We start from the raw sequence: 10713 nt of genomic DNA, 5'->3' as shown, positions 1-10713 counted from the left end.
CTCGTTGCAGATGTCCCTTTGTGGGATTTGAACTCAGGACCCCAATAATGCAAAGCAACAGTGCCAACCACCGAGCCACCGGTACAGTGCCAACCACCGAGCCACCGGTACAGTGCCAACCACCGAGCCACCGGTACAGTGGTCACCACTGAGCCACCGGTACAGTGGTCACCACTGAGCCACCGGTACAGTGCCAACCACTGAGCCACCAGTACAATGGTCACCACTGAGCCACCGGTACAGTGCCAACCACTGAGCCACCGTACATTGCCAACCACCGAGCCACCGGTACAGTGGTCACCACTGAGACACCGTACAGTGCCAACCACTGAGCCACCGGTACAGTGGTCACCACTGAGACACCGTACAGTGCCAACCACTGAGCCACCGGTACAGTGGTCACCACTGAGACACCATACTGCCCAAGTGCAGAAAATGAGAAATCTCAAAAGCTTCCACCAGGTCTCCCCTTCAGAGAGGCTAATCTGATAAAACAGTTCCTAATCAATCCTGCCATTGTCCTCTTCAGACAATGAACTTCTTATCAGCTCTATACAGAGTATTTTGCCATCAATGTAAGTTGGGGGCCTGTTACTAGAGAAATACATGCAGCCGCACACTCCGGTCCCGCCGAGTGCCGGTGGCAGCGCCGGGTATTGATGCGCGAGTTTCTCTCATTACACATGCAAGTGTGCCCCCACCCTAAAAGAAAGATTCACTATAAAGACTCCACATCCAGATGTTAAATGCTTAATCCTGCCACCTTTATCATGGAGTGATGGTAATGAGAGGACACTGCAGGGGTTCTGATCACACAGGAGGGTGCCAGACCATCAGTTGGACATCCTTGCTATTATCTGCATCTCTTTATCCCATCAGATATCTGCAGGGGGTGAAAAGGAGACATCAGTACCTAGGAACAAAGCTGTGGTTCATTGTGGGGCTGAAGGTTTGTCAAAGTCATCAGCATTTGTATATTCTACCCAATCAATATAAAGCTCAATTACATCCCAGCCCCCCATGCAGAATAGACAAGTGTCTGCTGACCCCCCACCCTCCCCCAATATTGACCGGTTTGGTCTTTAATGTAATGTTTATGGCAGTCCCAGGTAATTTATTATTGGGGAAGATCTTGGTTCTCCCCGTGTCTGGGAGAGATGTGTATGACCAGCTTTAGATGAGCCAGTAATCAGCAATCTGACTTGCACACGATTTTACGTTGCACAGGGACGTTGGAGGCCTGGACGTGACCGGAAGTCCCGGCCTATAGTGAGGAGGACGGAGATGTGGCCTGCGATGGCAGAAAGAAGACTGGACAGCGGGCAGAGGGACGCGAGAATTGGTTTTATACGCTTCCATACAAATTCACATTAAGAACAAGCCCACATGACCCATCTTGTAACCCAGAGGAGCGCCGCCTGTGCTGGATGCAAGGAGTCTTAGGTTCGGTTTCCATGATGAATATTTGGTGCATTTTTATCAGCTGTGAATTTTCATGAGCAAAAAAAAACTCCATACACAACAATACCGGGAAAGTGGATAAGGTCTATGTAAATCTCGTTAATCCTGCATTAATTGACCGGAGTTGCCGTTTTGAGAATGGCACCACATCAATTTCTCTTGCGGGAAACGTGCGTTTTATTTGTGGATTTTCCCCATAGACTTGAACACGATGTCAAAAATCCACACATAAAAAACACATTCGTTTTTTAGTGCATTTCCATAGTGGAAATAGAGTAAATGCATGTGATCCGCACAAAGTTTTATTGAAGCAAAGTAACAGGAAGAGTCCAGAACAAAGCGGCTCGATTGAAAATATAATGCATCAAAAAAACAAAACAAAAAAAACAGAAAAAAAAAAAAAAGAAAGCAAAAAAAACTCACTACAAAAAAAAGTAGCCTAAATTAGATTATCGGTGCAAAAATCTGCAGCATCAAAAAGGCACCGAGTACTCACAGCGGAAACATGGCCATCAGGTGCATTTATACTGCGTGAGGAGCAACGCCAAAACTACCGCCGACCAGTAATGTTTTCCAGTCCATTGGTTGGGTAAATCAAAAGATCATTTCACCAGACAAATAAGTATTTTGCTTGTTTGTCAGGTGAGTAGCAGTTCAGACTGAAAGTTTACCTTGAATTAGAAAGAGTACAGTTCTTCTGATAAGCTATGTCATTTACCCCATGTCTAGGGCATTGCAGTAGCTTAGGTATCCATGGTTAGAACCACTAACAACTAACTTACTGTATGAGTGTTGTAACCATGGATACCCAAGCTACTGCAATGCCATGCACATGGGGTAAATGACATAGCTTATCAGAAGAACTATACATTTTTATTTCAAGGTATTTCCTATTATTACACTTACTAGATAATGGGAGAGCATCTTGAAGATGGGAAACCCCTTTAAGTTCCGAAGTGCTGTATACGATTAGCGACTTAAGTTATTTGTTAGCAAGCTTCAGTCAATTTTTACGTTCATCAACCAACAAAATGCGTGTTGTATTTTCGGTGGTGTTTTTGCTGCACAGTTGATATTATATATTTCGTGATTTTAAGGGGAACCCTTGGATCGCTTGATTGTTTATGTCAAAAATGCAAAAGATAGTCCGCAAAAAATGGAGAAACTCGCAGAGAAAAAAAAAAAAAAAAAAAGTTTGAAACAATGAAGATCGCAACCGACCAGCAGATGTATAATGGCCTGTTTAGATTAACAAACTGCACTTTTATGAACACAGAACACCCATGTTAATGGCAGCGCATCCCGTCTACACAGAACAATGCGCTGCTACGGACAATGATTTTTAAGCTTGTTTAATAAAAAAAAAACAAAAGACAAAAAAACACTTAACGAACTGAGCATTTGGGCGCAGTTGTGAGATACAACTAAATTGCGATCCCATCTAATAATCATTTGTGAATAGTAAATTACCTTTAGGTCGGGGTCACACTTGCGAGCGTGATGCGAGAAACTCGCGCATCAATACCCGGCACTGCCGCCGTTCCATGTATTTCTATGCAGCCACACACTCCGGTCCCAAGTGCAGGCAGCAGTGCCGGGTATGGATACGCGAGTTTCTTGCATCACACTCACAAGTGCGACCCCGGCCTTCGATCAATCGCAGGCGTTGGGATAGCAATAGTGATGAGCGAATGTGCTGGGGTAAGGTGTTATCTGAGCATGCTCAGGTGCTAACCGAGTGTCTTCGGTGTGCTCGAAAAGTATGTTCAAGTCCCCGCGGCTCCATGTCTCATGGCTGTTTGACAGCTGCAACATATACAGGAATTTCCTAACAAACAGGCAACCCATGTATGTGTTGCGGCTGCGGAACAGCCACGAGACATGCAACTGCAGTGACTCGAACATACTTTTCGAGCACGCCGAAGTCACTTGGTCTGCAGACGACCAAGTTCGCTCTTCACTAGATAGCAACTCATCATTTATGCTAAACATTTATGTTGTCTGTCCAGCAGCTTTGTAATTGGTAAGGAAATGACCGGCTTCCTCTTATGTTAAACTCAGATCACGGAGAGGCCGAGCCGCTCATACGCATCCGAGAGCGAGCCGCTCATACGCATCCGAGAGCGAGCCGCTCATACGCATCCGAGAGCGAGCCGCTCATACGCATCCGAGAGCGAGCCGCTCATACGCATCCGAGAGCGAGCCGCTCATACGCATCCGAGAGCGAGCCGCTCATACGCATCCGAGAGCGAGCCGCTCATACGCATCCGAGAGCGAGCCGCTCATACGCATCCGAGAGCGAGCCGCTCATACGCATCAGAGAGCGAGCCGCTCATACGCATCAGAGAGCGAGCCGCTCATACGCATCAGAGAGCGAGCCGCTCATACGCATCAGAGACCGAGCCGCTCATACGCATCAGAGAGCGAGCCGCTCATACGCATCAGAGGCCGAGCCGCTCATACGCATCGGAGACCGAGCCGCTCATACGCATCAGAGGCCGAGCCGCTCATACGCATCAGAGGCCGAGCCGCTCATACGCATCAAGAGGCCGAGCCGCTCATACGCATCAAGAGGCCGAGCCGCTCATACGCATCAAGAGGCCGAGCCGCTCATACGCATCAGAGACCGAGCCGCTCATACGCATCCGAGACCGAGCCGCTCATACGCATCAAGAGACCGAGCCGCTCATACGCATCAGAGGCCGAGCCGCTCATACGCATCGGAGACCGAGCCGCTCATACGCATCAGAGGCCGAGCCGCTCATACGCATCAGAGACCGAGCCGCTCATACGCATCAAGAGGCCGAGCCGCTCATACGCATCAGAGACCGAGCCGCTCATACGCATCAGAGGCCGAGCCGCTCATACGCATCAAGAGGCCGAGCCGCTCATACGCATCAGAGGCCGAGCCGCTCATACGCATCGGAGACCGAGCCGCTCATACGCATCAGAGGCCGAGCCGCTCATACGCATCAAGAGGCCGAGCCGCTCATACGCATCAAGAGGCCGAGCCGCTCATACGCATCAAGAGGCCGAGCCGCTCATACGCATCAAGAGGCCGAGCCGCTCATACGCATCAGAGACCGAGCCGCTCATACGCATCCGAGACCGAGCCGCTCATACGCATCAGAGGCCGAGCCGCTCATACGCATCAGAGACCGAGCCGCTTATACGCATCAGAGGCCGAGCCGCTCATACACATCAGAGGCCGAGCCGCTCATACCCATCAGAGACCGAGCCTAACGGCCGTGGTGTTTGCACAGAAGGAGGACAGAGAAACAACAGACAATACAGGATTGTCACAACTCAAGCTGGACCATTGGGAAATTATGTAAAAAACATTTTTTACAGATGCAAAAAGTGGGGACCCTTCAATTCATACCCAATCTACAAAGATATGGATCACAGAGTGCAGCACTCAGATATTCCTGCCATTCTCATAGTCAATGATTTTCGCAGTAGCATGTGTGCGTGAGAAGCTGGACATGGGATCCCTTTCTAGCAAGTGATCAAACCACAAAGTAATCACTCATCTTGGGAAAAAGGGATAAACCATCTTTTTGGGCCTATAAGGCTCAATTCAAGGCCCTCGATGCCTGGACCGGTCACAGGTCTTCTGATGCTGTTAGTTCGGGTCAGGAGTCCATATACTGACAGTGAAAGAGGACATCTCAATTCAGCATAGAGGGGCTCCGATTGCCTATTGTCTTGGACCCCCATATAGCAGCGCAGTAATGGTGACACAAGGCTCTTGCCAGGGCCACACCACCATGTTGCTGACGCAGGCACCGCTCCTCATCCATGTGGGAGACAGTACCGGGTATATATAGCACACCTCAATCTTTTTCAAAGGTAATCACCCATATGACCACTTGCTTTTGTACAAAATCAGTCTTATATTTCTAATTTTCTGTACAAAATGTAACAAAATGGGAATTTACAGGGATCTGGTGGGTGGCTGCAGGTATTTACAATTTTAAACGCCTAAAAGTCGCTTAGCATCTTCGCTCTGAGCCATGAGAGCCTCGCTGGCGTACTTCTGGAGAAGCTCCATCTTCTTTCGTCGGATTAGGGCTTCCTCGATCTGGAAGAAAAACCACATAGGATCACTGTACAGGAGCGTTCACACCTTGTGATATTCATCTCGTTGCGCGTATGCATCTCCATCACGTTGCAGCCATAGCCGTGTGTGTGCAGAGCGGTAACAACCAGCGCATGTTCACAGGATGCATTGTACACATTTCTGCACGCCCCATTCAAAAAGTTACTGATCAGTAGCATTTACTATCTGATCTGTCAATACTTTTTTGTTCTTTAGGTGCCCAGGCACCTTGACATTTCCTTTCCCCACTCTTATAAATGCATATATAGGATAAAATATCCTATCCTAATATGTAGTAGGTGTAATAATTTTAGCAAATACCTCCAATTAGAAATATAGTATAGTTCTTCTGATTACCCCACGTCCAGTGAATTGCAGTAACTTAGGTATCCATGGTTACGACCACTCGTATAGTGTGACAGTAAGTTAGTGGTTAGTGGTCTTTTCCATGGATACCTAAGCTACTGCAATGCCTTGCACGTGGGGAAAGTGACATAGCAAGTCAGAAGAACTACACTACATTTCTAATTGGAGGTATTTGCCAATATTATTATTGAACATACTACATACTAAAATAGAATCTTGTAGATGAGAATATCCCTGTAACTTGCACATTTTTAAAGGATATATGGCTAAATAAAAAGAAGGCACTAAACAGCAATGTGGTAAATCCTTTATTATCCTGACAAAATGTGTACGGGGACCTCCCCACTCTTCCGCAACAGAAGATTGTCAGGTCCAGCTGAAATCAGCAAGTACGGCCGATGTAAAGAGCATTGCTTGCATTTAATACTTCCGAGTTTTCCAGTTTAGGTAATCCCCCGTCCTCCAGATGCAGTTTGTATGTAACAAAAAAAAACAAAAAAAAAACACTGCTTTACTCACCCTCCCTGGGTCCAGTGCAGAGTCTCCATCGCTTCTCTGAATATCTGATAATGGTCACAGTGATGAGCTCAGTGGCTCTACCCAAGAGAGAAAATGGACACGAGGAGCAGCAGCGGAGATTTAGTACTCGACCCAAAAATTCTGAGTATGGCAGAATTTTTTATGTTTTTGTTTTAAAACAAACTTTAGCTGAGACACAGGGGTTTTTTCCAAAACCAGAAAACCCTTTAAACATGCATCATCACATGAGAAAAAAATAAAAAATATGGATCAAAACAGGTGTGATTTGTACCCATCAGATCCTTTGATTTCCCTGGTGGTGAGCCGCACCACTGTCCCCAGGTTTTGGCTATTGTACGTGAAAGAAGCATGATGTAGGGGCAAAGACCCTGATTCCAGCGGTGTCACCTACTGGGCTGCTTGCTGCAGTTTTGATAACATCAAAGTTTTCTCTGCTGCAGATCTAGCAGTTCTCTCTGAATGCTGAGCTCTATATAACCCCATCCACAACCCCGATTGGCAGCTATGAACACTGTGCATAGGCAGAAAACTGTCCATCAGTGGTGGGGGCGGGGTGATACACAAATACGGAGGACTACCTGGCAGCGGTTTCACTAGTCCTTTAGTGATAATCTGCGCAGTTGAAAAATTGATTTTATCAAAACTAAAGCAAGCAGCCCAATAAGAGAAACATCAGTGGAATCAGGGTATCTGCTGCTCTCAGAGGGGAAGCAAAAACCCGGTGACACATTCTCTGTAAGGAAATTTGTTCATTTAAAAAAAAAAAAAAATCTGTATTATTCTGACTACTGGAATGAAAATAGAGCACTGATAATTCATCTTTATTTGATGGTAAATATAGAACAAACTCAGATTAATCATTCCTATATAAAATTTAGAGTTTAACTGCAAATAACTAACTGAAAGCCAACATGATGCTATTAAATAAAAGAGGCACAAGGAGCGTTTGGCAAGAATTCTCACATTTATTTTATTTTTTTTCCTCTTTTCTCACTCGTTCAAAGGTCCATTCACACAGACCAATACCAACTGTATGGGGACAGCACAATCGCTAATGTGATCGTTCTGTCACCGAACATTTTGCATATTGTCGGCAGCACACCTTCTATTCATGGTGGGGATAAAAGGCAGATAACAATGATTATCTTTCATACAATGACAGCTTCTTTGCCGATTATCGGTCTGTATGAAAATGGCTTTAGAGAGTTGTTCTCGTGTATGCTTTTCAGGAGCATATTGCTCCTCTGCCTCCCAGTTTTCTGCTTGTGAGGGTGCCATGCGACATCCTAGATAAAGGACAGTTTGGACCAGCAAATTGCAGCCTAGAAGGTGCACAGGGGCCCTGGAGCTGGCTGGATGCGATGCTTACAAGCACTGAGCTCCTTGCCTAGGAAACCGGCCACCTCTGACATTACAGTGCATGTGTTCAGCCTATTTAGTGTTGGTTTGTTTTTTTAAAGCATGTTTTAGACCCTAAACTAAGGTTATCCATGTAAAGCATCTGAAATGTTGATCAAGTCTATTCATTTGTATTAAAAGTCAGTTTTCTTGGAAAACGGTGAGTTTTTGTGCAGGGTGCTTGGTCTGCAATTACAGCTCTCCAGCCTCTTTCTCTTCCTGCCGCCAGAGATCGACAGGTCACTCTTCTTTGCGCCCTGCTCCCTCGCCCGAGATTTCACGCAGGCGCTTTCATTCCTCGGGGCGGCACACACGCAGATCAATAATCCAGATCTTGTAACGTCATTAGGACCTTACTTCCCATGCGCCACTTGTCCGAGATCTCGGGCTGGGGAGCAGGTGACAGAGAAGAGTGACCTGTCAATCACAGCCTTGAGGCTGGCACTGGGAGGAGAAAGAGGCTGGAGAACCCGGTGAGCTGTAGTTGCGGTCCAATTCCCCCGCACTTGTGACCTCATTTGCATAAATTTGCCAACAGATTATAATACAAAGGAATAAACATAATCAATATTTATTAGTGTGAGGTCTAACAACCTGACAGGTTCCCTTTCAGGCATTTTCCTTCCTGAAAAAGGCGCTGTGCGAACATACCTAAAATGCAACATTTGTACAAGCCTTTTTACCCATTTATGATTGAGATTCTTACCTCTTTTTGAGAAGGTACTGGAACATGTGCTATGAATTTCTGCTGTCCCTCGGCTCCGTCATTTTCATTGTCGCTGTCTTCTCCGGACTGAAACACAAAATGATAACACAACTGTTAGTTACAAGAAGTCCTATGTACACGGCTGTAATCTGGAGCCTTGCACTTCCATCTGCCAACTCCCAAGGGGCCATTTTCAGCCTTTACAACAAATATAACCCTTAGGTGATAGATATTGGTCGAGATTTTTTTTTTCTTTATTCTTCTAATTAGGAAAATCATGGAGCACCATCCTCAAAGCGAGTGTCAGCCCACTTGGCAAAAATCTATCTATATCGTTGCAATGCAATGTGTTGGCTCTGTTCACACAAGGTAGACAGAATAGGGATTTTTGTGTACTCCCCGTAAAATCCTTTTCTCCGAGCCAATCATTGAGTGTAGGAGAAATGAGGATTTTACGTCTGGATTTACAAATCTGCAGCAAATAACACTTGCAGACAAAGTAGCTGCCGTTTGGAGAAACTAGCTGATGTAGGTCAATCTGTGCTGCAGATTTCACTCTTTGTAATGCAGAAGTGCCATCAAAATCCGGTTTTGGTGCAGATGCGCAGAAAAATCCCCAAAATTAAGATGTGTGAGCCTGGCCTTCCTACAGGAATGTGTCTATACCTCACTAGTGCACAATATCAATGTGGACTTTTCACAGGGGCCCACGTGGTTTAGTTTTGGTCATGTGGGCTGCGGTAAACATACAGCCATATAGTACACACAATAACAGATAAAACCTGGCATACACATTGCCTAAGTCTTGGGATCAATAAACATTGAGTAACTGGTGGACACGCAGCATTTTCATGACCATTGTGTCAATCTGTCTTATGAAGCTTTGTTCTGGGTACACGTTCTGGTCACGTTGTGCCCCAATTCTATGACCTGTGGTCGGTGCTTTGTGTTACGTCCAGAATCACATTTTGGACACATGACTTCTCGGGGCTGGCGACCTGTGCTACAATATTCCTAAAAGGGCAAAGGTTTTGCTTAGACTCATTTAGATCATCTGTTGGGAGGGGGTGACCGGACTTTTTCTAGGTTGCATTAAGGTACTGTCACACTAAGCGATACCGCTAGCAATATCGCTATAACTTGTGACGTTATAGCGATATTGCTAGCGACATCGCTGTGTCTGCTACTTACCTACGACCCGCTCCCCCGGTGGTTATCGCTGATCGTGCGAGAACATCCTGGACCGTTTCTCGTCGTCAGCTTCCTGTGGAGAGACGAGCGTGGAGCCGGGCAGGAGGACGCAGGATCGCCTGGTGTGACAGGTAAGTAGCGACCCCCGTCCCCAGCGATGTCGCTGGTGAGATCTGCCTGTGTGGCAGCTCACTAGCGACCACTTAGCGATGTACCAGCGATCCTGACCGCGTCATATCGCTGGTCGGGATCGCTGGTACATCGCTAAGTGTTACAGTACCTTTATTCTGCTGAAAGCGGCCAGTGCCATTAGGACCATGTGAACATGTGTCCTTGGTCTGAATGTTTAGACAGTTGGTGTAGGTCAGTAGCATCTACATGAAAGCCAGGACCCAAAATATTCAGCATATATTGCGTCATACTGCCTAATTTTTGCATAGGGCATCCTGATGGCATTACATTCCCAGATAAGGGATGCTCACATACCAGGCCATCAATATCACGTGAAATAAATTGTGATTTCAGCATTAGACACAAGACCAGTCTGTGGGTAAGCAGCAAATGTTTCCCTGAAAATTAGACCTACCTGAAAATAAGCCTTAGCATGATTTTACAGGATTTTTGTAATATGCTTGAAATATAAACTCTGCTCCTAAAAACAGGATTTTAGGGTTGCTTACCGTAAAATCTGTTTCTCGGAGCCTTCATTGGGGGACACAGAAACCATGGGTGTATGCTGCTGCCACTAGGAGGCTGACACTATGTACAGAAAAAAAAAAAGTTAGCTCCTCCTCCGCAGTATACACCCCACCGACCGGCACTAATTTCCTCAGTTAGTGAGAAAGCAGTAGGAGAAGTAACAAAATAGAACAAGAACAGAACAGGCAACTCTACTGTAACCAACAGGAGTTGCAAAACATGGGTGGGTCCTGTATCCCCCAATGATGGC

At 46.2% G+C, this 10713-nt stretch overlaps 1 protein-coding gene across 1 annotated transcript in view; it reads right to left on the bottom strand.

Moving 5' to 3' along the window:
• Positions 1–5337: 5337 nt before the first annotated feature.
• ISY1 (ISY1 splicing factor homolog) overlaps positions 5338–10713 on the bottom strand; it is a 37979-nt gene continuing 32603 nt past the window's right edge. Inside the window, exons 10-11 of the mRNA XM_073574269.1 lie at positions 8574–8660; positions 5338–5545 (exon numbers count right to left, since the gene is read on the bottom strand). Of these exons, the coding sequence (XP_073430370.1) occupies positions 5438–5545; positions 8574–8660 (195 nt within the window). The 3' untranslated portion in view covers positions 5338–5437. The remainder of the gene's footprint in view (positions 5546–8573; positions 8661–10713) is intronic.

Source organism: Dendrobates tinctorius, unplaced genomic scaffold (assembly GCF_039654945.1).
Source record: "Dendrobates tinctorius isolate UK_male_01 unplaced genomic scaffold, ASM3965494v1 ptg000038l, whole genome shotgun sequence".
Classification (NCBI taxonomy): domain Eukaryota; kingdom Metazoa; phylum Chordata; class Amphibia; order Anura; family Dendrobatidae; genus Dendrobates; species Dendrobates tinctorius.
Note: the sequence above shows the minus strand (reverse complement) of the source record. Positions and strands in the feature narration are given on the sequence as shown.